The sequence below is a fragment of the Pteropus medius genome, unplaced genomic scaffold (assembly GCF_902729225.1).
Source record: "Pteropus medius unplaced genomic scaffold, Ma_sr-lr_union100, whole genome shotgun sequence".
Classification (NCBI taxonomy): domain Eukaryota; kingdom Metazoa; phylum Chordata; class Mammalia; order Chiroptera; family Pteropodidae; genus Pteropus; species Pteropus medius.
This window is the reverse complement of record NW_024356336.1, coordinates 4,514,557-4,541,808: the sequence shown is the minus strand read 5'-3', so window position 1 is coordinate 4,541,808 and position 27,252 is coordinate 4,514,557. Positions and strand designations below refer to the sequence as shown.

General features: G+C 35.7%; 1 protein-coding gene across 1 annotated transcript in view; it reads left to right on the top strand.

Moving 5' to 3' along the window:
- TTC28 (tetratricopeptide repeat domain 28) overlaps positions 1–27,252 on the top strand; it is a 630,275-nt gene that overhangs the window by 306,582 nt on the left and 296,441 nt on the right. The window contains 3 exon segments of the mRNA XM_039861871.1: positions 3,268–3,415; positions 19,414–19,686; positions 20,647–20,777. Of these exon segments, the coding sequence (XP_039717805.1) occupies positions 3,268–3,415; positions 19,414–19,686; positions 20,647–20,777 (552 nt within the window).

Genomic DNA, 27,252 nt, shown 5'->3' with positions numbered 1-27,252 from the left:
AATAATTACTGAGGGTTCTTTGTGGTGAATAACAACAACAAAAAAATGAATGACTGCAACACTTGAAAATCTTAGCTTTCCGCTTTTAGTCCAGTATATTAACTAGCTCCCTATAAGTTCTCTTTCTGGCTAAAGCTTCAAGTTAAAATCATTGTTCTCAGTATGTTGATGCTTTCAATAGTCAATTCATGTTGCCTTTCTTTCTCCATCTGCTACATAACCAGTGACCAGAATGTGGTGTCTGTATGTTGCTGAGGCAGGGTAATATATTTTCTGAGGTTGGCTGGGCACCAAGTGTTCAATATTGCTTCATAGGCCTCACCTTCCCCTGGCGTGCTGCACACATACTGCCTCTGCTCAATCCTAAGTGATCAAGATTTGTGCCTTTCCCAAATGAAGCAGCTTCCAGTGAAACTTGTGATACTGAGTAAGAGAACAAATAGTAGCAGGAGCCAATAGGGGTGAAGCGGATATGCTACAGCAGATTATATCAATTTTCTTTACTATGGTAAACAGTTGTGAATTTGAGCACATCGTGACCTTTGCTTAGGAAGAGGCTGACAGAGGATCATGTGGATGACTGCTGTACCTCCCAAAACCTGATAGTACCAATTTCTTTTGGTCAGATAGTTCAGATTTTGTCTGGAAGTCTTACAACAGTGAGTATTTCAGTTGCCAACAGTCTTTTATGAGGTAAAAGGTGGAGAGAATGAAACAGTGATAGGAATTGAATAATATTATATTAAATAATAAACTATTTGAAATATTTGTTGGACTCCTCTTATATTCTGTTAGTCCGTAATTGTGGTCTTATTAGGATTCTTTTCTCATTAATTAATAACAAAAATAGCTAATTTTATCGAGTACTTACTTTTCAAGCACTGTGTTAAAATTCTTTTTATTCTATCACAGTAACTCACAATCTAGGTTTTATCATCATCTGCTTAAACTCCATAGTAGCATATCTCTCACAGAAGTATAAGTAACTAATTTTTATTCAAGAGCTATTTGTACATGCAATGAGTATTGCATGGAAGAAAGTTGGGAGAGCTCCACTCTATGAGTTAGGATCAGGGGTTTGACAGAGCTTGACTCATTATCCTACCTTGACAAGGATATAACTCTAAGCTTTTGACTGAGAAAAATCTTATAAAGTTGGGTTGGGGATTGTGGAAGGGAATTAGGGAGGTCCAAGAAAGACCTTTGAGCCTTCTCACCTACCTCTTTTCAAAATCTTCTTCTGAAGAAAGGAAGCCAAGATTGTGGGCAACATAGTCCAGTCATACCTTTTCTCATCTAATTTCTTAGTGTCCTAAGTATACAAAATAAGCACACTAATCCTTAACTGCCATGTGAACTTGATACCATAACTGTCATTTAATGCAACTTTGCCTACCTAGTAAGGAGTAGATAAATCATATTTTTCAGTGATTTCAGGTGGCAGACAAGGAAATCATTTGTTCTCTCAGTGAAGTAATGAATGATTAAGTTTTGCTTTTAATATGCAAGAAATTATCAGAATTCACTGAGACTAATTTAAGAACTTTGTTTTTCTAGTTTTTGAGATATAATTGACATATAGCATTGTATAAATTAAAGATGTGCAGTATAATAATTTGACTTACATATATTGTGAAATGATTAACACAATAAATTTTTGTGTTTTTTTAAATATATACCTGAAATCAATAACTAAAGTCATGTTTGTCTTTATATATATATGCATATATATTGTTTTAGTTTAGCTTTAATATAGCATTTTTAGAATTATGTAAAGTCTAGTTATTTTTAGCTGGTATATGGTATATATTACCTCTTGGATTATAGAAATCACCTAAAATGTGAAATGGAAAGGATAGTGAAAAATGTCTATAAAACACATTAAAGATTAAAACAGTGGCTGAGCCAATGAAAGGAAGTGATCTTATGAATTAGTAATGAAAGTGCATTTACAGGTTATTGTCTTACTTGGGACTGAGTTTTAACAGCTGCTGGTAGTTTAAACTAATAGAAGTCTGAATAGCCTATAATAATTTGAATATTAATAAATTATTCTGTTTATGGATAGTTTCTTAACAGAAACACTGAATAGCATTGCCCATCTTAAATTACCTCAAAGGGTAATTGTAAAAATGAAATAAGATAAGACAAGTAAATATATTTTATAAACATTAAAGATGTTCTCTCTCACTCTCTATGTGTGTGTATGTGTATATAATACAAAATTATAAAATTATTAAGTTTAGTGAGTAGTTTTAGAAGTTGTTTGAAACTTCATTTAGATCCTATGAACACAATTTTTGACAATCTAAAGTATATTTGACTAAAAAGTTAAATTTGTGTTATAAACATGTAGTTTTGTAAGAATGTTTAAGTTAAATAGGAGGCCAAATATTTTAGAAGCAGATGTTGTGATATAAGCAATGAATACATTGATAATATGCCATTTTTATGTGTTATTTTATCAGATACAAGGTCCTTTGCTGGTTATATACTGGTAACACTTTGTTTTTACTCTGTATTTTTGAAAACAAACTACACTGCTGTAAGGACTATTCTAAAATTTAAATATTTTATTAATTTTTTGGCCCTTTCTACAACTAGCTGAAAGGAGGGATGTTCTCCTGTAATCACAGCTAATGATAATAGTTTTTAAATGAGTCCAATTAAAAAATACAATGATAACAATCTTATTTTGTTTCTAAGAAAAGCACACATATTTTAGATAGCAGCTTTTAAACGTATCTGAAACACTACATTAAATATAGCCATGTTATATTATTATTAAAATTATCTTAATAATCACATATTGTTTTTTCCTGTTAATTATATAAAAAGGGAAAGTAGAAAATAAGTGGAATTTGAGTGTCTCTCATTTACCTTGCACTGTGCTACATACATACTTCTGTGAGATACAAAAGAATCTCCAAACCGCTGGAGGAGCTTATGACATTAAAGGTAGAATAAGAAGTATTTTTAAAAAAACAGTAAAAGCAGTACGTGGATAAATGCCAAAGACTGTGATAAAATGTATAAGTGTTCTAGAGGTTAAATAAAAGGGAAGTTTAGAATATAATTTGCCTGAAAGAAGTATGTTTACATTTTATGATGTTTGAAGAAATCAGATTTTATTGAGAACCGTTTACTAGGTTTTTGAACCAAGACTGTCTCAATCTTCATTTTGCTGACCTGTTGTTCGAATAAAGACTCATCAGCAGCCTTGTTGGACGTAGTGTATAACATGCATTATATTTCCTTTATTTGTAGGCATACTTTCGACAGGGTGTTGCCCTCCAGTACCTCGGACGTCATGCCGATGCCCTGGCAGCCTTTGCATCTGGACTGGCTCAAGACCCCAAGAGTCTCCAGCTTCTGGTGGGAATGGTAGAAGCTGCCATGAAATCTCCCATGAGAGGTAAGTATGATAAAAGTATATGGTCTGACACTAATTTAAAGTAGAACATCTCTAGCCTTTGAAGACTTTAGACTCAGGTATTGAGAACTGACAGGTTATAAAATTTGCTAAGATCATATATTTTAGATAAAGGAAGATTAAGAATCCCTGTCAGTAGCTGACCATGAGCCATAATAGGATTGTGGTAAGGCTACTGGCCTAGAAGTTTGTGGACCTAGATTATGTTTTTGAATTTTTCATTAACTAACTATATGACCATGGGCAAATGAATCGACTTCTCTGGATTTTAGTTATATGCTCTTTGTAGTTATAAGATTCTGGACCTCTAAACCACAACACCTCTGATTTGTTTAGTTGGACCAGTATGCCATCTAGAAATAAATAAGAGAAGACATTAGACACCCTAATATTTCATAGAAGGACATATGGATCTAACTGTAGGCTCTGTGTAACATTTTTCAGAGGAGCATTACAAGATTATGTTGAATTGAAAGAGAGAGAATCGGACAGACACTAGTTTAAATTGTTTTCTCCTATTATTCTATTTTATAACAATTGATATTCTGGGAAAACAATGGATTGGAAATAGTACTGTGGAAGTTGGAGAAGTTCGAAGGCCTAGAACAGATAGGATTCACTTTGAGGAGCATTGATTTTTGAGAAATGAGTTCTTGGGAAGATTAGGCTGAAAGTGCACACAAATTTTCATCTTTGCAGAGTAATGGAGACACTAAGGCAGATTGATGGCAAATAGTAGACAGCTAATATTGTTCCATATTAATTAGGGTATGTCAAGCAGAACTCTTTTATTTTTTTTTCTCTGAAAAGGTACGTTTTTGAATGAATCGAAAAATTTTGATGACAGTATCATTAGACATTTTATCTAGTTTAGGAAATGTAGCGTTAGATTGTTTTAATATACTGGCTAGTGTGGTATTTGGCTAGTATGGTATATCAAAATATATACTAAGTAAAAGTTTGATGAACTAAATGGTACTTGTATGGTATCTAAGCAATTCAAAGCTATAAAAAATATTTTTCTGAAAGTCAAAGATTTCATGTTTTAGAAAAAAAGTGGTAACGAAACCTCTCTCATGTGGTTTTATAACCCCATACAAAGCTGTCTTTGCTGAAGGAACCTAATGGCTTCCCCCACTGGGGGACCTGCTGTTAATAAACTCTGACTTAGAGCAGATGCGCTTTGGAGCTCCAGGGCTTGGGGGTTGGGCATGGGGTGGCTATGAACAACAAAAAAATCAATCTGTCTTTCCTTTCCATTTTCCAGTGGTTTTTCATTCTTTCTCTACACCCTACTGCAAGTAATTTACGTGGAACATTTTTTATCTAGTTCATGAAGATATGGCTTCTTAATCTGAGGTATTTCTGCTGTTACCTTAGAATATTGGAGTGAACATGTTGAGATCAGCAGAATCATACTTACCATTTTGCCTTTGAAGCAATTTGTTTAGATAAATGTAAGGAAATCTCGCACTGCGAGAAATAGCTCAGTTCTGCTGTCACCCTTAGGGTTTTCTGTGCCTTGTTCTTTCCCAGTTTATACTGAGTAACCTAAGGCTGACCTTGGAGAAAGCTGCCTCTTACAGGTGCCTGGAGCACTTCAGTATTTTCTTCTCTTTCCTTAAGGCAATTTAATCTATTGTTTATTTTTAGTATTGCCTTTACCACTGTTTTCTATTCCAGGTGGACTTTTCTTGTCAACATTTTATAGAGAGACTGACTTTGCATGGTGTTGTTCTGTGCATTATCTTACATCTTAATGACCTTTTTTTGGTCATATGATTGTAATTCATAAAATATATCATCATTTGCTGCCCATTTTCTACCCATCTTTATTTTAGCCTTCTGCAGCTTTCTATGTTTCTATCATTGTTACATAGCTGTGCAGTCTGGGTCACTTTACACATAGGTCTGATCTGTTGTGTCAGTTGTTTTTATTTTGTAATTTTTAAATGCAACAGAAAAAGCTCTTAGTCCAGGTGCATCTGTAAGCAAACAAAGCTCTCATGATATGCACAGCATTCCTTTGTAGGAAGTTTCAAGATTTCATTTTTTTAAAAGGTAGGGCCAATCTATATTATACACTTGTTCCCAAATAAATTTTATATTTATGCATATTGAAACTTAACTGATTTTTTTATATTGTTCCTGCCTATATTGCTAACTGAATTAAGTCTATTTTTCTTTATGGTTTCACTCATGCTCACTAACCAGATATCAGTTAAACTACTTCTCCTGTGGTTATATTTACATCATTATATATAATGTATTTCCTTTAAATCATTAATGAAAATATAAAAATAAATATAAATATAAAAATGACACTTTTTCATGACTTCAATTTATTCATTTACTATTTTCCATTTTTCCTTTTTAGATAGTCTTTTAGCAATTTCAATTCATTGTATCTTATAAATGTTTATGCAAATTTGGATTGTGTAGCATAGTACTGCTGCCAAGCACAGATTTAATAATATAATTACAAAATGTGATGGAGTTTACCTTTATTTGTTCCTCTAAAGACACTAGGGCTGCTTCTTGCTGAGGGCTCTCTTGAGTATTTTTTCTCTCCTGTTAATTCGGTAATCTAAAGACTATTACATTTATGGGCTATCACCTGTCGTGGTGTTTCTACAAGCTCCAGAGGATCCAGGGAAACTGATTTTATGAAGTGCTGGTAGAAAATGGCTGTTTAATATATAAGCTTTTCTCTCAGAGTCAAGTTGGGACTCACCTTTTATTTGCCTTATTGTCCACCCTCGGTGAACTCTTTTAGGTGGCAGTTACTCTTCTCAGGAGGCCTCTTTTTGAAATATTATGTTAAAAAATATAGACTTTCTCCCCCAAAAGATTAGAATCTTAATTACAGCACTGCCATTTGCTCTTCCATTGTTTGAGCAAGGTTGCTTCCTTTCTCTACACCTAAGTCCTTATCTGTAAAAGGGAAATGGTAATATCTACCTCCTAATGTTTTGAGAATCAAACACTAGAATGCAAAGGCAGGCACCTTGTAAGATGCCTCCCTCTCAGCAATGTGATGTTCTTCTTCTCACTGGCAATAGAAGCAGCAGCAGTAATAATCCTGCTCTTGTATTTATGGCTGGCACAGTATTAGGGATGTGGAATGAGCACTGCATAGTACACATGATCCTTTTGCTGAGAACTCACTGATGAACTTTCTCCCAGGCCTAAGTTCCAGGAAAAGCTGAGTTTCTCCTGAGTGTTTTTATTTGAAAGGTCTGGGAAATTTTGAAGTAATCCTTTATCTTTTTGCTTTGTCCTCTATGAAGTGTAGAGCCCAGTGTCCTGGCTACCTTTAGGAAGTGTGTCAAGGCTTACAGTCTACCACCAGTCTGTATGCTGAGTTTTATTGTCTTACCCTTATTTTCCACTCATTCCAATTTTTGTGTTTTCCACCTTATTTCTACAGAAGGCCTTTGAATCCTTTTTGAATGAAGTGGAATATAGATACATAAAGAAAACCAGAAAAATGTAAAGTGACTTAGACAAAGTATTGAACATATCAGTTGTTTCTGTTTTCATTTTCTTGAGGTGGGTTAAGTTTTGCTTTTAGTATGAAATAAAGTTTTTTTTTTATTGTCAAATATACATAACATAAAATTGACTATTTTAACCATTTTTAGTTATAAAATTCAGTGCCATTAAGTATATTTACAGTGTTGTGCAACTGTCACCACTATCCATCTTCAGAATTTTTTTATCTTCTCAAATTGGCACTCTGTACCCATTAAACAATAATCTTCATTCCACTGTCCCCCCTGCTCCTGAAAAATATTTTCCTACTTTTTATCTCTATGAATTTGATTACTCTAGGTATCATACAATATTTGAGTTTTTGTGACAAACCCAATGGTTTTTAATTTAATTTCCTCTTTAAGGAATTAAGAAAGGTAAAATTAAAATTAAACACTTATTATAAACATTACCTCTAAATTTTGTTTTTTGGGGGAGTACTTTATCCTCAAAATACTTTAGTAACTGTATTTTTTCTTTGGATCCATGTTTGGAGATTCATTCCAGAATTGTTTCTCCTAATCTTTGGATTTGCAGTTCAGTACTATATTTTAGTGATGTATCCAAGGATATTTAGTAGGGGTATCACCAGGGTTTTAGGAAAGTTGAAGCCTTTTTAGTAATGGATGCCAGGAAAATGTTATAAGGACAACTTGGAAGGCTCCAGAATGTCTTCATAGTGCCTTAGATTGAAATCTGTAGAAATGTTGGTTACCTTGAAGATGATCCATGGGAGACAGTCAGTAGAGTACCATTCTTTTGGAATAAGGCATTGCGCCTGTTAAATACATTTCCCCCTCAAATTCTATAAATTTTTTTAAATTCTAAATATGTCTGAAATTTGTCACTTGCTCCTCATCTGTTTTGTCATTGCAAATACAGAACTTTACCTATAACTTGTTTTTCTGGATTTTTATCTCTTCCAAATCAGTCTGTGCTTTGCTATCCTTCCGGAATGAATTTTCTAAAATGGAAGTTTGATCTGTCGTTGTCTTACTCATAATTCTGCATTTTTCCTATTGCCTATAGGATAGAGGCCAACTTCCTTAGTGTAAGAGATCTCTTAACTCTCTTTCATTCTCATCTCCAAGATGTAGTCTATCTGTAGTTTTTGAGTATTGGTCTCTCATATCATCATTTTCTATTCAAATGTTAATTCTTTTGGAAAGCATTCCCATATCTACCTAGGTAGAGTTAGCACCTTTCTCCTTTTGGGTCCCATAGCACATCCTACCAATGCTAAGAACTCTGGATTGAAAGTTGTATCATTATTTTATGTATTACTAAGAAAAAAGAAAATGCTAATGATTAAAGGATGACACAATTCTTTCTTATCACTTACCTTTTTATTTTATATAAACTGAAAGGTCTTTTAGACTCTTTAGGGCACAGAAGTGACAAACCATTGTGAAGCACCATTGAGTTCAGAGATACTAAATCCCAAATTCAGAGATGTTAATATGTGAATAAATGCGCATCTCAGAACTGATGAAATGTAGTCTAATAAATCCTCACTTAACGTTGTCACCATTGGTTCTTTGACTTCAAATTGAAGGACATATAGTGACACCAATTTTACTGTAGGCTAATTAATATAAACAAAAGTTAAGTTCCTATGGCATCTCATCAGTGCTATAATGAAATGACATTGAATGAAATGACATTTGAGCACCTGCTATATATCTCCTAGCAGAGTGTGATTATTTATTATTAGCCTCTACTGTATTCGTACAAGCTTTTCAGGTGTCAGGTAATGTGACTTTGTTCATCTTAAATTCTTAAAGCCTTTACATTTTGAAAGCACATAACTAGTGTTCAATGAATGTTGCAAAGGGCCTTTACATTCTTATGGAGTTGGTTTGATATTGGCTATTTCATATGTTACGCATAGTTTATAGAAAGAACAGCATTTCAATAGCTACAGGTTGCCAAATCTCTATTCCACGTAGCCTAATAAAAACATAAAATTAGTCCCTTTGCTAACAGCCTAAATTTACTCTTGAATAGGAATTAGAATCATAGAAGAGTATAGTTAGGAAGAATCTTAGAGATCACCTAATCTAGCCTATACATTTTTATACGTTAAAAAAGTACCATACCACTTTTATTCGCTATATGCATGTATAGCTGATAACCAGAGCTTCTAATTAGTGAGTGTGGACCAATGAGACATAATAATAGCTAAAAGCAGAGACGTTTGACATTGAAAAAGATTTTTAATTTATATAAAGTGAAATGGACTTTTTGTATATGTATGTATACACATGCATAGACGCATACATAGGTACATATATGTGTAGACATATGTATGTATTCATATATATATGTACATAAGTATTAGACATATCCACATCGCATGTGTGTGTGTATGTGTGTGTGTGTAAATAAAACCAGCACCACAATTTATAAATTTGACAAAGTGAAGAGACAGGCTATGGGGCTTTGAAATTCAAGTCTTTTTATTCTTAGCTCAGTATCTTCTCTATTTTTCCACTGTTCCAGTCAAGCTGGCCTGTTCACCATGACCTAGCATTCCATGTACCTATCTTCTCCTGGACCTTTGATTAGGACAAAACTTCTGCCTAAAATACTCTTCGCTCTTAGAAAAAAATGACTTAACTCCTACCCTTTTTTCAAGAAATCAGTTAAGTTCTGCTTCCATGAAGCTTTCTGATTACCCTCGATAATTACTCCATTTTCCAGACTCTCATAACATGTACTGTACATGAGCTAGTATTATAATTTATCTTTAATTTTTTAATTATTTTAATTTTAATTTTTTTCAATTTCAGTTGATATTCAATATTATATTAGTTTCAAGTGTACAGTATAGTGGTCAGACATTTATATAACTTATGAAGTGATCCCCCAATAAGTCTAGTACTCACCTGGCACCATATGTAGTTATTACAATATTATTGACTGTTCTCTGTGCTCTATTTTACATCCTCATAAATATTTTGTAACTGTCAACTTGTACTTCAATCTGGCAACAATAAGTTTGTTCTCTATATCAGTGAGTCTATTTCTGTTTTGTTTGTTCATTTATTTTGATTTTTAAATTCCACAAATACCGAAATCATATGGTATTTATCTTTCTCTCTCTGACTTATTTCATTACCGTAATACTGTATAGGTCCATCTGTGTTGTTGCAAATGGTAAGATTTTATTATTTTTTTATGGCTGAGTAATATTCTATTGTGTATATGTGCCACATCTTCCCCTCCCCCTTTTTAATTCCCCCCACCCCTGACCTACGGATGTTGCTGTCTCTCTCTGAAGGCAAGGCGTCTCCTCCTGTGCGCTTGCAGCGTGCACCTGGGGCCTGGCGCACCCGGGGCCTGGCACACCCAGGGTATGGTCCATGGCTCCACCTGGGGCACGAACCCAGGACCTTATGCGTGCAAAGCAAATATGCTAACCACTACACTATGGATCCACCCACCAATACCACATCTTCTTTATCCAATTGTCTATTGATAGACATTTTGGTTGCTTCCATATCTTGGCTATTGTAAATAATGCTGCAGTGAGCATAGAGATGCATATATCTTTCCGAATTAGTGTTTTGGATTTCTTTGGATAAATACCCAGAAGTGGAATTGCTGGATCATAAAGTAGTTCTATGTTTATTTTTTTGAGGAACCTCCATACTAATTTACCTTTTAATGTATTTATATTCTCTTTCCTATATATACTGCAAGTGGAAATTTGATCTTTTACCTTTTGTTCCTTCAATTTCATTTTTATTTAGTGAAAATTGGTACAATTGATGATTTCTTGTTTTAGTTTGTTTTGTTTTGTTTTTGGGGTGGGGATATTCCTAGTATTTCCTTCAGTCCTTTAACTGTGGTAATGCTCTCTATTATTGTGTAGTTTCAGAGTTTCAATTAGATGGCTCTTTTTTTGGACTTAGCCATGATTGCTCGGATTAAAAATATTACCAGCTGAAGCATAGTATCTTTGTTGGCCATCAATCATTTTTGACTGTCAATGTCTGAACACTTCCTGTGTTTGGAGAATTCTTTATCTCATACTTCTGCTGCCTGCCTTCCAGTGTAAAAGCTGAAAACATCGGATCCTAATTTTCCCATCCTCCTTTGAACCTGGGACCCCACTTTTGATTCAGGAGCTAAAGGCTCAAAGGAAAAAGAATAGCACAGGATTTGTTCTGGTAGTGGTGGGTGACAACAGTGACATCCATTTTCTAAGGGTGGCGCATTTAATAGTGATGGAGGCAGAATTACAAGCTGTGGTGTCCTGAGTTTAGTTGCAGTAGTTATATTGCCTTTTTTGTGGCATAGTTTTGACTGTGGGCCTCGAAGCCTGGTTTTCCACCCCTCCCATTAGCCACTCAGTGTATTCCTTTTCACTTAAAACCAATCAAGATTGGTTTATTTTGTGAGCAATTTGCCTGATATGGTATCATAAGAGCTTGACTTAGAGCCCTGCAGTGGATTCTTATCTTGGCTCTGTCCTAAGCTGTCTGATCTTGGGTGAATCACTTAAATACTCAGATTCTTCATTTCTTAAAAAGGATATTTTCAAAGTGTTTTCAGCTCTAAAATTCTGTTAATTTTGTTTCTACTAATTAGCCAGTGGGATGCTAATGTGACCATCATTGGCTGCCAGACTCATCAATAGTACCACCAAAATTCTGCTCACAGTTTCTTTAGTATAGTATTATTCTTTTTTATTCTAGCATTTCTTGGGTTTTGTATTTAACTTTTAATTTTTTGAGGAATTCAGACTATATTTAGCCATATTGGTGAGCTAGTATTTACTGGTTCTGTGCACTGCTTGCATCTTGACAGGTGTAAAATTTCTTTGTTTTCTGTTTAGTGGTCTGATTAAAGGGAAAAAATTCTTTAGGCACCAGTAGGTTTTGAGGTTTACATGGTAATGTTGATTCAGACGAGAGCTCCTTAATGGAGAGTTGAGGTTTGAAGTCATAAATTGTGAAAATTACATTTTAATACAGTACTGTTGGCTGAGAGATTCATGATTTAAAGAGACCAACCTTTTTATAGTTTTTTACATGTGCACAGTGGAACAACTAATATGATAGAGTTTTTCAGGAAAGCTAGCAAATGCATTATAAGTGCTACCTCATTGTAGGGTTATAGACATTAGCTCTGCAATTGTCTTCCGAAAAAAAGAGAAGGGGGAGAAGGAGTTTAGAGGTCATCCACAGTCAAACCCAGCTTCAAATAGAATCTTTTTGTGGCTTTCTAACCCCTAATTTATGTCCTTTCCAGACACCACATGAAAATAAAAATGAGATCAAAGTTAATTTTGTCTTTTACCTTACCTTAGTAAACTCGGATGATTTCTTTATAGTTTCATTGTCACCACAATAAAAATTGATAATATTTTTTTATTTGGTCATACTGGTCTCAAGCGGCAGCAGACACTGGGGTTGCTACTGAAGATGACATATTTTGTTAGGAGAACTTTTCTTATTGCATCTTCTAGGGAAAAAGGTGAACGAGATTTATTAATCAGTCATTTGAATTCAGGTTTTTATTCAACTCCAAATATGTTAGAGATTTTTACCGATGTGGCAATGGCAAGTTTTGTATTTAGTGCCTACATTGTGCCCATTGCTATGAAGTTATAATAAAGTATTAGACAGTCCCACAGTGGCTTTCAGATTTAGCTGGGAAAGTATTTTTAAAAATAACATATATGGAATAATTCTAAGATAGTTAAGGATGAACTGTAATACTAACTATAAAAATGCAGTAGAATTTTAGATACAAACATTAATGTGGGCTGGAAAACTTGAGGATACTATACAGTACAGGTGGAACTTGAGGGATGTGTATGTAATATTTCGAGAAGACAACAGGAGAGAGAAGGGAGAACCATTCAGGGAAAGTGTTATGTTATATTCAAAGAAAGACCAAAAGAGCGGATGAGTGTGGCATATGCATGTGTCATATGCATGTGAGAGTGAAGAGAGGGAAATAACTGGGCTGAGGTTCGTGTTACAAAGTCACGTGAATAAGTAGACAGTGAGCGTGGTGCTAGATGTTTTTTAACATTTTATTTTATTTCATTAATAGTTTCAAGTATACAGTATGTTGGTTATATAGTTTATGAAACGATCCTCCCCATTACTCTAACATCTCTGGCTCTAAACATAGCCATTACATTACTGCTGACTACATTCCCTATGCTGTACTCCCCATCCCCGTGACCCTCTCTCAATTACTAATTTGTACTTCTTTAGTCCTGCCAGTCCCCCAACCACTCTCCCCTCTGGCAGTCACCAGATTGTCCTCTGTATTCATGAGTCTTTTTGATTAGTTTCTTCTTTTTGTTCCTTAGATTACACATATAAGTGGCATTACACATATATATGGTGATCGTTTTCCTCTGTCTGACTTATTTCACTCAGCATAATAACCTCCAGATCCATCCATGTCATTGCAAGTGGTAGGATTTCATTTTTTTATGGCTGAGTAATAGTCCACTGTATATATGAACTGTGACTTCTTTATCCAGTTGTCTGTTGATGGGCATTTAGGTTGCTTCCATATCTTGGCTATTGTGAATAGCACTGCTCTGAACCTAGGGGTACATAGATCTTTAATTTTAGAGTTTTGGTTTTCTTTGGATAGATACCCAGAAGTGCAATTGCTGAGTCAAAAGGGAGATCCATTTTTAATTTTTTGAGGAATTCAGACTATTTTCCATAGTAGCTGTACCAATTTGCAGTCCCGCCATCTCCTCAGCAACATTTGTTGTTTTTTGGTTTATTGATGATAACCATTCTGACAAGCATGAGGTAATATCTCATTGTGGTTTTAATTTATATTTCTCTGATGATTAGTGATGCTGAACATCTTTTCATATGTCTATTGGCCATCTGTATGTACTTCCTCTGAATAGAACTATCCAGGTCTTCTGTCTATTTTTTAATTAGATTGTTTGTTTTTTGTTGTTGAGATATCTGAGTTCTTAATATATTTTGGATATTAACTCCTTATCAGATGTATCATAAGCCAATATATTCTCCCATTCAGTAGGTTGTCTTTTTTTGTTGTTGATGGTTTCCTTTGCTGTGCAGAAACTTTTTAGTTTGATGTAGTCCCATTTATTTATTTTTCTTTTGTTTCCCTTGCCCGAAGAGATATATTTGAAAAGAAATTACTATTAATAATATCAGAGTTTACTGCCTATGTCTTCTTCTAGAAATTTTATGGTTTCACATGTTAATTAAGTCTTTAATCCATTTTCAGTCTATTCTTATATATGGTGCAAGAAAGTATTCTATTTTTATTTTTTTGCATTTATCTGTTCACTTTTCCCACTGCCATTTTTTGAAGAGACTGTCTTGATCCCATTGTATATTCTTGCCTCCTTTTTCATAGATTAAATGAATGTGTAGATGTAGATTTATTTCTGAGTGTTCTATTCTGTTCCATTGATTAATGTATCTGTTTTTATGCCAGTACTGTGCTGTTTTGATTACTACAGCCTTGTAGTATAGTTTGATATCAGGTTGTGTGACATCTCCAACTTTGTTCTTATTTCTCAAGATTGCCATGGCTATTTGGGATCTTTTATGGTTCCATATAAATTTTAGGGTTATTTGTTATAGTTCTTTGAAAAATGCCATTAGTATTTTGATAGGGATTGAATTGAATCTATAGATTGCTTTGGGTAGCATGGTCATTTAAATGATGTTGATTCTTCCTACCCATGAGCACAGTATATGCTTCCATTTATTTGTATCTTCTTCAATTTCTTATTTCAATGACTTGTAATTTTCTGAGAACAGGCCTTTTACTTCCTTGGTTAATTTGATTTCTAGGTATTTTATTATTTTTGATGCAGTTGTAAATGGGATTGTTTTCTTAATTTCTCTTTCTGAAAGTTCATCATTGATGTATAAAAATACAACCAACTTCTGAATATTACTTTTATATCTTGCTACTTTCCTGAACTCATTGATCAGTTCTAACAGTTTTTGGTGGAATCTTTAGGGTTCTCTCTATATAGTATCATGTCATCTGCAAATAATGACAGTGTTACTTTTTCCTTTCCAATCTGGATGGCTTTTATTTCTTTCTTCTCTGATTGCTTTAGCTGGGACTTCCAATACAATGTTGATCTGAAGTGTTGGAAGTGGGCATCCTTGTCTTGTTCCCGATCTTAAGGATATACTTTAGCCTTTCCTCATTGAGTATGATGTTAGATGTAGGTTTGTCATATATGGCCTTTATGATGTTGAATTATATCCCCTCTATTCCCACTTTGCTGAGAGTTTTTATCATAAATGGATGCTGGATTTTGTCTTATGCTCTTTCTGCATCTTTTGACATGATCATATGATTTTTATCTTTCAATTTGTTAGTGTGGTGTATCACATTAATTGATTTGCAGATATTAAACCAACCTTGCATCCCAGGAATAAATCTCACTTGATCATGATATTTTTAATGCTTTGCTGAATTTGGTTTGCTAATATTTTGTTGAGGATTTTTGCATCAGTGTTCATAAGGGATATTGGCCTATAGTTTTCTTTTCTTGTAATGTCTTTGGTTTTGAAATCAGATAATGGTGGCCTCATAAAAAGAATTGGAGAGCCTTCCCACTTCTTGAATTTTTTGGAATAGTTTGAGAAGAATAGGTATTAATTCTTCTCTGAGTGTTTGGTAAAATTTGCTTATGAAGCCATCTGGTCCAAGACTTGTTTTTTGGGAATTTTTTGATTACTAATTCGATTTTGTTGGTGGTAATAAATGAGTTCAGATTTTCTGTTTCTTCTGAACTTTGTCTTGGGAGATTGTATGTTTCTAGGAATGTGTTCATTTCTTCCAGATTGTCCAACTTGTTGGCATATAACTGCTTATAATATTTTCTTATGATCCTTTGTATTTCAGTGGAGTCCATAGTTACTTCTGTTTTTTCATTTCTGATTTTAATTATTTGGGTCCTCTCTCTTATTTTCTTGGTGAGTCTGGTTAAGGGTTTATCAATTTTGTTTATCCTTTCAAAGAATCAGCTCTTGGTTTCATTAATCTTTTGCATTGTTTTTCTAGATTCTATTTCATTGATTTCTGCTCTGGTCTTTATTATTTCCTTCCTTCTATTCACTTTGAGCTATGTTTGCTGTTCTTTTTCTAGTTTGTTTAAGTGTAAGGTTAGAATTTTTATTTGAGCTTTTTCTTATTTCTCGAGGTAGGCTTGTATTGCTATGAATTTCCCTCTTAGAACTGCTTTTGCTGTGTCTCATAGGTTTTGAGTCATTGTGTTTTCATTTTCATTTGTCTCTGAGTATCTTTTGATTTTTTCCTTGATCTCATCGTTAACCCATTCATTGTTTGGTAACATGTTATGTAGCCTTCCTGTGTTTGTGTATTTTCCAGTTTTTTTTCTTGTGATTGATTTTTAGTTTCATACCATTGTGATTAGAGAAGAGACTTGATATGATTTCAGTCTTCCTAAATTTATTGATACTTATTTTGTGCCTTAGCATGTGGTCTATCCTGGAAAATATTCCATGAGAAGAATGTATATTTTCTTGCTTTGGGGTGAAGAGCTCTAAAAGTGACTATTAAATTAATCTGGTCTAATATGTCATTTAAGCCCACTGTTTCCCTGTTGATTTTCTGTCTGGAAAATCTGTTCATGGTGTCAATGGGGTGTTAAAGCCCCCTACTATGAGTGTATAACTGTGGCTCTCTCCTTTGATATCTGTCAATAGTTGCTTTATATATGTAGCTGCAATTGTTGGGTGCATATATGTTTACTAGGATTATGTCCTCTTGATGTATATTGATCCCTTTATCATTATCTAATGCCCTTTTTTGTCTCTTATTATAATCTTTTAAAGTCTATTTTGTGTGATATTAATATTGCTATCCTGGCTTTTTTTACATTTCCATTTGCATGAAATATCTTTTTCCATTTCTTTACTTTCAATCTGTGTGTGTCATTTGATCTGAAGTGGGTCTCTTATATACAGCATGTGTGTGGGTCTTGTCTTCTTATCCATTCGGCTTTCCTACATCTTTTGATTGGAGTGTCTAATACATTTATATTTAAAGTGATTATTGATAGGTATATACTTATTGCCATTTTATTATTCGTATTTATGGGTTTTTTTTTCCCCTGCTTTTCTTTTACAGAAGTCCTTTTTAACATTTCTTGTAATACTGGCTTGTTGGTTATGAACTCTTTAAGCTCTTTCCTGTCTGGGAAGCTCTTTTTTGGCTATGCCCACAGGGTGTGAGTTGCTCTATGGGGGCTGACCCCACTGAGTGGGATTTGCCCTAGCAAGCTTGTATACTTGTTGAGATCACCCCTTGTCAGTTGTTGCTTATAGTCAGGTGTTGCTCAATTGTGGTCTAGCTCCAGCCTTTGGATGTGTTGGTTTTGTGGCCCCTTGGGAGAGGCTTTCCAGTAGGCCAAGGTCAGCGGCTATCCTTGATTGCTCAGGGCTACCTGGTGGGAGCTACAAATGATTCACAGATGGTTGCTGCCTATGCTGGATATGTAGGTAAATGGAAGAGACAATTCTGTAAACCACAGTCTGGTTACCCCCAGTACCAGGCCTGGGGTGATTTAGCAAAAGGACTGGTGCTCCTCAAGGCCTGAGGCTACCTGTCTCTTGCTTGTAAGACTTCACAACCGGAAGAGCTTCTGAGTGATATGCGTCTTGGGTGGTGCAGGGACCCAGAGAATCAAATGGATACATCGAGCAGATTTCCCCCGATGACTACAGTGTCATTTTATATGCCAGCGCTGTCTCTGTGGTTTCTTGTAAAAGTCTCAGATTTCAGCAAGGCCAGCCACTGCCTACCTTGGGCCTGCAAATACCCTAGATCTGTTCTAGAAATACTGAAGCTCGAGGGCAGGGGTTTATGGCCTGCCACTGAGTCCCTCCCAGGATGCATGGGCATTGCGTGGGCTGCACGGGCTGAGTGCTGTTGTTTGCTGTTGAATTTGTGTCCCAAGGAAAGCACAGGATATGATTGGGTTGCCTGGGAACAGGCTTGCCACAGGTAATTTATGAGTTGGGTTGAGCATGGTCTCAGTGAGACACGGGGCTGTCAGGCCTATACAGTACCAGATTCACTGCCAGTTCTGGGTCCGTGGGCTTCTTCAGAGGTTACAGATCACTGTAAAACCTACTGCCAATTGGGACGGGCCCACACCCCCCCGTGATCTGCCCAAGTGACATTGTATCTAGTTCTAACAGCAGTGATCCGCCTGCCACTATTTTCCCCAAAACGCATGCACTGTGCTAGCTGAGGTCCATTGCCTGCATGGCAGGCTCAACCCTGGAAAGGGGCAGGACGGGGCTAGCTGCCTGCCACTGGCCCCCGAGGGCAGTTTGTGGGTTGGGTTCCCTGGGATCTCAGGGAGACAAGTTGCCGTCGGGCCTGTACAGCTTCAGTTTTTGCTGCAAGTTCTGAATCTGTGGATTCCCACAGAAGTCAGAGATCACAGTCATATCAGCTGCCATCTGAGGCGTGCCCACGACCCCCTCTATCTGCCTAAGCTCATGCTGGCAGCCGATCCACCCGCAGCTGTTTTCCCTGAAATGCATGCACGGCACCAGCTGAGGTTGCCTTTTTAGAATGCATGGTTCTGCAAAGGAGCAGGGCAGGGCCCGCTGCCCAGCAACAGGCAGACCCAGGCAATCTGTGGGTGGAGTATGGTGGGCTGATTTCCCTCTGGCCAATGTACCTTCAGAAATGGTCATGCAGAGGCAGGATTCAGTACAGGCAAACTGGCACCTGTCTGCAGACTGCCCCATATTGGGGCCCAACTAAGGCACGATGGCGGCTGCCCCTCCATCCCTCACTTGTATGACGCTTGCACCTCCTGAGCCTCCGTTACTCCGCTGGTGCCCAGAATATATGTCCATGTACAAGAGAGTCTGTGTACAATCCCTTTAAAGGGGCGTTTGGGATTTTAGTCTCTTTCCGTCTTACCCGGATGGCAAGAATGCCACTGATTTTTACAGTCGAATTTTTTGGGAACTCCTCTTCTCTTGGCTGGGACTCTGGGCTGGGGAGCCCCCATCTGGAGCTAGGACCCCTCTCTCCTTCAGGGGAACCTTGCAGCCAAGCTCTCACTCCCCGTACTCCACCACCATGTGCGGGTGCAGGCCCAGCCTGATTCACGGTTGCCCCTTCTACCGGTTTCGATGTGGCTTCTTCTTTGTATCATCAGACATAAGTATGATCACCTTCACACAGGTGATTCTCTACATTGATTATTTTATAATTTGGTTGTAATTTTAAACCTGCTTTTACCTAGTCCGCCATCTTGACCTATCTCCAGTGTTAGACTAAAGGTTGAAGAGTTTGTACTTGATATAGATCATAAAAAGGTATGATAAACATTTGTTTCTAGAGCATATTAGAAAAGGTTGTTATGTGTATCCTTCTACATTTTCTTATTTTCTTTTGTTTTTCTTCAGACTCCCTCGAGCCTACTTATCAGCAGCTTCAGAAAATGAAACTGGACAAGAGTCCCTTTGTGGTCGTGTCTGTCGTTGGGCAGGAACTCCTGACAGCTGGCCATCATGGGGCTTCTGTGGTTGTCTTAGAAGCTGCTCTGAAGATTGGCACCTGCAGTCTCAAACTAAGAGGTTCTGTTTTCTCTGCCCTGAGCAGTGCTTACTGGTCTCTTGGAAACACAGAGAAGAGCACTGGATACATGCAGCAGGACTTGGATGTAGCCAAGACCTTAGGTAGAGTTATGTGTCTCTCCTTTATTTCAGTACAGAAAAGAAATAAAGAAAGCTGATTAACCTGACTGATGTGAATAGGAATAACGTGTAATGAACTGTGAGTGTGTCTCTAAAACATTCTCTGTTTTAGAGTACTCAGGTCTTTAGGGCTTTTTGTATAATAAGGTACCAAGACTCTCAAAAGGCCAAAAGATGTGGATTAACATATTTATTTCCCTCTTTAGAGATTTGGGCTCACAGATATAATATCCCAAATGATAGTATTGTTGAGCGAATCTTTCATCTAAATTTTAATTTTTGTTTATGTTAGAATATATCATCATTTTATTGGAGGAAGCAGTACAGCACAGTGGTTAAGAGCTTGAACTGTGGAGCCAGACCGCTGTGTTTTGAATCCTGGCTCTGCCACTTACCAGCAGAAGTGACTAGCAATGTGGCCTTCAGCAGGTTGCCTAAGCTCTCTGTGCTTCCATTTCCTCATTTGTAAAATAAGTGTGGGTTATGATTATGATTTCTGTTATGGTGGTTATTCAAGGACTGGCAGGATTGCAGTAAGAGAAGGGGTATGGTGAATCTACCATCAGTATACTATATTATAGTAGATTTGGAGTCAAATGACTGAATCAACAAGCTGTTGGTTGTTCAGAACCAAAAGCCATTAGCAGAGCAATGAAGTGACTCAAAGAGCAACTAGTTTGTGTCAAGGTCTTTAACCTCTCATTTCCAGGATAGCTGTGTCCCTGACTACAGTTATATAACAATAATAGCAGTTGTTATCCAGAGATTTAAGTTCTAGGACAACTTCCCACATTGAGTCTTATAGAAGAAGAAAATACTTTTCTAAAAGAAGGCAAGTGAAATCTTAGCTAGTATGTCTGTGGCTCTTAAATTAAGATGGCTATTATATGTTAAAATAATACTATAACTTAGAGGAATTTCTTTTTTTAAAACCCAATTCAGGTGACCAGACAGGAGAATGCCGAGCTCATGGGAACCTAGGCTCTGCATTCTTCTCCAAAGGAAATTATCGGGAGGCCCTCACTAACCACAGGCATCAGTTGGTGCTCGCCATGAAACTCAAGGATCGAGAGGTAGGAAGTTTATCTGCAGACCAAAAACATTTCTTTTGAAACATAGAATCTTTTTTGCTATTCAAAATGTTTTAGGTACCTTAAAATATTACTTTAAGAAGTTGATAATCATTGCTTCTATCTTTAATTAACAATCAGTTATTGGACATCTACCACATATAGGCCTTGAGGTTATAGAGATAAATAAGACATGGTCCCTGACCTCAGGATCTAAACAGCTTGGTCAGATGCATTGTTCTTATTCTCTTCAAATGTGTTGTGCAGTAGATGAATGTAAAATTAACAAAAAGCTATATCATCCTGACATATTCATTAAATTAAACACATTATGCTTTATTTGAGATAGAGTATTATTATTGCAACCCTTCACGTTGTTTCTTTGGTGAATCTTTATCTCAGATATTAGAAGCATATTAAGTCTCATTGAGAGACCTGAATTGTAATGATAAAGAAATATCATCGTAGTCTTTATTAGAGAAATGAAATGTAACAGTCTCAGAGACTTGATTTCTAGTAGATATGACACAATGAGAAAGTACCTATAGAGTTGAAAGAGGGTGAGGTTTGTTGTGAGATAGACCCAGAATGAATTTCTGCTCCAGTATTTCCTGGCTCTGTGATCTTGGGGAAGTTATTATTTAATTCCTTTTTGCCTCTGACTTCTTATTCAGAAAATGATGATTCTATTTCTATGCACAGTTGTGGTAGGATTATTATCAATAATATATGTAAAGTACCTAGCATGATACCTGGAATTCCATAATGGTGGCTTTTAATATATTATTAATAAGGAAGAAAAGGTTAATAGGTGACAATAAATTTACGAATTAATCTATGTTTTGGGAAATGCATTTTGTTGCATTTATACCTCAGAATTTCACTGTGGGACATTATGGAGATTAATTACATTATTTAAATGATCCAGCATTTAGTCTCTAGAACACTAGGAAGGAATTGGGGAAGAAAACAGCTTTTGCTTCAACAGTATGCTGGAATCTCCCCTTGGGAAGACCAGACTTCTACAAAGTCTCTCTTATCTATGGGTGTCAGAAAAAAAGCCTTTGAAAACTACCAAAATAAACCATTAAGGGCCATGGACTTTTGGCAATTTTATTCTCAAGAGAATTGCTTAACCACTTTTCTCTTTGCTTATTTATTCTAAGATTACAAACATTTTTTATAAGCAAGATAATCTGATTTCATTATGTTAAGAGAATGAAAGCGGGATCAGACTTCTGGAGGCAGATATACTGATGACATTAAGAAACGAGAGTAAGGTTTAAGAACTAAAACAGCGTAGTTGTCTAGATAGGGCCATTTGTGAAGAAACAGTTATAAATATGTCAAGAGCTGCATTTATACTCTATTTTCCTAACCTTCAGGATGTGTATATTAACCCAGTTACTGAATAGATAGAAAGACTTAATTAGAGGCATAAGATTATTATAGGTATTAAAAAGGAAAAGTCAAAATTTTCTGCCTTCCCTCTTCTTAACAGTGTAATTTTCTATAGCATATGTTATCTGGGTTTTATGAACCTGTGCTGTACAATAAGTTTGAAGAAATCATTGAACTATAAGGATTAAAGGGGACTTGAGATAATACTGGTACCAGTTTCCTACCCAAAACCTTCCCATCTTAAAGGTGCCACCATCCATAGACACTCTTTCTCCCCTTTCTGTTGGCTTCTGCTTAACCACTACTGCAGTAGTTATCACAAGCCTGCTGATTGAGAAATCCTCTGATGTATAAGTAAGAGACCCTAAGACTGATTTTTAAGCCTATTTCCTCTTCTTCTCTGGGGGTAGATAATGTCCAGCTACTGTAATTAATGGTCTCCTCAATTTTTCAGATTATCAAAACCTAAGTAAGTTTTACAACCCACTTTTGGCTGTTCCCCTTTCACTTGGGCCTACTTTGGTTGCCTGTTAAGTCATAGCTTGACCACAGCAGAAGCCTTGTTTGGGGATGTTCTGCTGTCTAGCCCATGCTGGCTGCCCTGTGTTGCTGAGGCGTATTTATCTGATATCTAAACTGACCTATAGAATTTTTCTTTCTCTCACTGTGTGTCTCTTCTGTTGTGTTTGCCTCTGGAATATGGGGTACCATTAATTTTATTGATAAATTTGAGTGCTGCTGCTTGCCTGCCTGCAATTAACTGGAAATTTTTATTCCCATATCCCTGAAACCAGCCACCAGTTGTTAAGACTGGAGTTAATATTGGTTCAGAACTTAAAGGAATATATAAAATGTCTGAAGGGAATTATTACAATAATATGTATTTTGTTTTAGTTCAAGGTTTTAGTTGACCAGTCTTCTGGACTTTAAGTGCGGCATCTGCTCATGAAGCACCTAATGTGTGCAGAGCAAGTGTTCAAAGTCTAGGCAGTGGGTATGGGGTCACTCCCCTTGAGGGACCTGTGTTCTCTATGAGACAGAGCTTGAACACAACAAAAATATTAAAACATTGCTTGAGCAATAACTTATGTTCTCTTAATCATTGCCAATATTCTGGAATTCTAGAGGTGGCAGAGGCTGGTATAGACTTGAGGAATTGTTGTGAAACAGGTGGAACTCAAGTTGGCCCCTGAGTGAGACATAGAAATTGGCAAAAGGGTCCTAAAACCTGATCAGCATTATCAGTCATGTTTTGCTGAGTGATGGATAGTTCATGCCTTTAGCAAAAATCAAGTATTTTCCACCATCCTACTCAGTATAGTCAGTCACAGACTCTTGGTTTTTATAAAGGTTTTAGTTATCAGTTTTATCTGATTACATAAGAATTACATGAAAATAACCAACTGTAAGCATACTATCCTGTTAATATTTTGGGTATAATCTTTTGGTCATATATGCAGTTATAATTGTTTATACCTATTCAAATAAAATTGAAATCCTATCATAATACTGTTTTGTAACTTTTTTTTTTCATTAATTTTTCCACTAATATTTAAACATTTCTTCATTGTATTCAATGGCCTACTGAAAGTCTTATGGCTTTATTATAATTTATTTCATCTGTTCCCATACTGTTATACATTTAATTTGTTTCAAAATATTTGGTATTATAAAATCTGGAAAAAATCTTTGTAGATAAATCTTTGAACCTGTCTCTCATCATTTCCTTTGGTTAAATTCTTAGAAGTGGTCTTGCTTGGAAAAAACACATTAAGACTTCTAATACTTATTGTAAATTGCCCTGTAAAAGGCTGTATCTTTTTTCATTCCTTGTAGCAATGTGTCAAAGGTTTCATATCTTTGCACTACTAATGCTATATATTACTATTAAAAGTAAAGTCAATTTGATATGTAAAAAAACCCTGGTATTTTATTATTTTAATTTGCATTACTTTGATCTCTATTGGGGTTAACTATTTTTTAAAATTTTCTTTTATAAAAAGTTGTATGCTCATATTTCTTTTATAAGGAGCTTTATTACTCAACCTAATTTTTTCTTTTGTGATATTGGTTATTTTATATTGATCTGATTCTGAGTATTGCTATATTATTTCACTGAACTGTTGGGCAATTTATGTTCTAATACACAATTTTAATCATTATTGCTTTATAATGCATTTTCTATCTGCTACAAATCTCATACAAATATTCTTTTAAAAAAGTTCTGGAATATTCTTCTCTCTTCCTCCCTTACTTCCACAAATAGACTTTAAAATTATTTTGTCAAATTTTGGAGACTCTTTCTTTAGAATTTTTCTTAGAAGTGTAATAAATTTACATATTAATTATGGATAAATTGATATCTTTTCAATAGTTTATCTTCTCTTCATGAACCTGGTCTGTTCCTCCATTTACTCTTTTATATTCCTCACTGATTTATACTTTTGGGGAGGTTTTTCTCTAGATATTTAATGCATATCATTGGAAATGGGATATTTTTTCATTTATTTATTTTTATTTTTATTTTTAATTTTTTAAATTAAGTTTATTGGGGTAACATTGGTTAATACAATTATATAATTTTTAGGTGTACATTATCATTTGACATCTTTATATTCTATTGTGTTTACCACCCAAAGTCCAGTTTCCTTCAGCTACCATATATTTGATCCCCTTTACCCACTTTCCTTCCCCCTCCCCCTCTATATTTAACCCTCTTTAACCATCTAACTACCCTTTCCTCCCCGACCCTCTACCCTAACCACTAGTCTATAGTTCATGTCCATGAGTCTCTGTTTGTCTCATTCATTTGTTTTTTTTAGATTTATATCCCACATATAAGTGATACCACGTGATTTTCAACTTTTTCTGTCTGGCTTATTTCGCTTAGCATGAATATCTTGAGGTCCATCCATGTTGTTGCAAGTGGCTGTATTTCATCTCTTCTTATGGCTAAGTAATATTCCATTGTATATATATATACCACATCTTCCTTATCCAGTCATCTATTGTAGGACACTTCGGTTGCTTCCATGTCCTGGCCACTGTGAATAATGCTGCTATGAACATTGGTGTGCAAATATCTTTTTGGATATGGATTTTCAAGTCTTTGGGGTAAATACCCAGTAGAGGGATTTCAGGATCATATGGTAGATCAAATCTTAGTTTTCTGAGGAACTTCCATAGTGTTTTCCATAGTGGCTGTACCAATTTGCAGTCCTACCAGCAGTGTATGAGGGTTCCTCTTTCTCCGCATTCTCTCCAGCATTTGTTATTACTTGTCCTGTTGATTATAGCCATTCTAACAGATGTGAGATGGTATCTCATTGTGGTTTTGATTTGCATTTCTCTAATAGCTAGCGATGTTGAGCATCTTTTCATATGTTTGTTGGCCATTTGTAGGTCCTCTGGGGAGAAGTGTCTGTTCAGGTCCTCTGCTCATTTTTTGATTGGATCATTTTGTTTTTTTCGTTGTTATTGAGTTGTATGAGTTCTTTTTACATTTTGGATATTAGGCCCTAATCGGAGGCGTTGCTTGCAAATATATTTTCCCATTCTGATGGTTGTCTTTTTACCTGGTTGACAGTTTCTTTTGCTGAGCAGAAGCTTTTTAGTTTGATGTAGTCCCATTCATTTATTTTTGCTTCCCTTGCTTTCGAGGTCACATTCATACAATCCTCTTTAAGTCCAAGGTCCTTGAGTTTCGTGTCTATGTTTTCTTCTATGCATTTTATTGTTTCAGGTCTTATATTCAGGTCCTAATCCATTTTGAGTTAATTTTGGTATGTGGTGATAGACAACAGTCTAGTTTCATTCTTTTGCAAGTGGCCTTTCAATTTTTCCAGCACCATTTATTGAAGAGACTTTCCTTTCTCCACTTTATGTTTTTGGCTTCTTTGTTGAAAATTATTTGCCCATATAAATATGGGTTTACTTTTGTACTCTCGATTCTGTTCCACAAGTCAGTGCGTCTATTTTTCTGCCAGTACCATGCTGTTTTGATTACTGTCACTTTGTAGTATAATTTGAAGGCTGTCAAAGTGATGCCTCATTCTTTTTTCTCAGAATGACTTTGGCAATTTGGGGTCTTTTGTGCTTCCATATCATTTTTTTTAAAACTAGTTATCGGTGTCATATAGGGGAGATGTTTATTTTGCATGTTTTGATATTGGCCATGTGAAAATTCTCTCATAGCTCATGATTTTTTTTTTTTTATTTCTTTGGATTTTCTGTGATGGAAATTTTCTGTAAATATTAACAGTTTTATGCATTTCTTTTTTATGTTATACCCCTACTTTTTTGGTTCTTAATTATTACATGGGTTATAACTTTGAGAACTTTCCCTAAAAGCTAAAAGCGTATCAAGAAAGCACACCTTCTTCAGTATAAAAAGTTCAGAGAATGTACTTTTTTATGCTTATCATATTCTGCATTATATCTGCGACCTCAAATTGTACCTTGGTTTTCCTTTTTCATTATAGTTGACACTTGAACAACAGAGCTTAGGGGTGTTGACCCCCGCACAATAGAAAATAACTTTTCTTTTTTTAAAATGTATTTATTTTAATTAGTTTCAAGTATACAGTACATTGGTTAGACATCTATACAGTTCAGAAAACGATCCCCTCAAGTGCTTCCCTCTCCTGATCCTCCATCTAGCCAGCATATTAATGCTAACTGCATTCCCTATGCCATGCTCCCTATCCCCATGACCATCTATCAGCTACTAATTTGTACTTCTTTAACCCTTCGCCCCATTCTCAAGCCCCCCAAACCTCTCCCCTCTGTCCATCACCAAATTGTCCACTATATTTGTGAACCTGTTTTTGATTAGTTTGTTCTTTTTATTCCTTAGATTCCACATGTAAGTGAAATCATATAGTGTTTCTCTTTCTCTGTCTGACTTAAATACCTTCTAGGTCCATCAAAGCAATAACTTTTTCCATCCCCTTCCTTTTCATATGTAGGGGTCTTGTTCTCTTATTTTTTCAGCCACTCTTTTGGTTGGAGCACTTAATTCTTTTCCATTTAAGGTACTTATTGATAGGAATGTAGTTGTTACCATTTTTTATTCCTG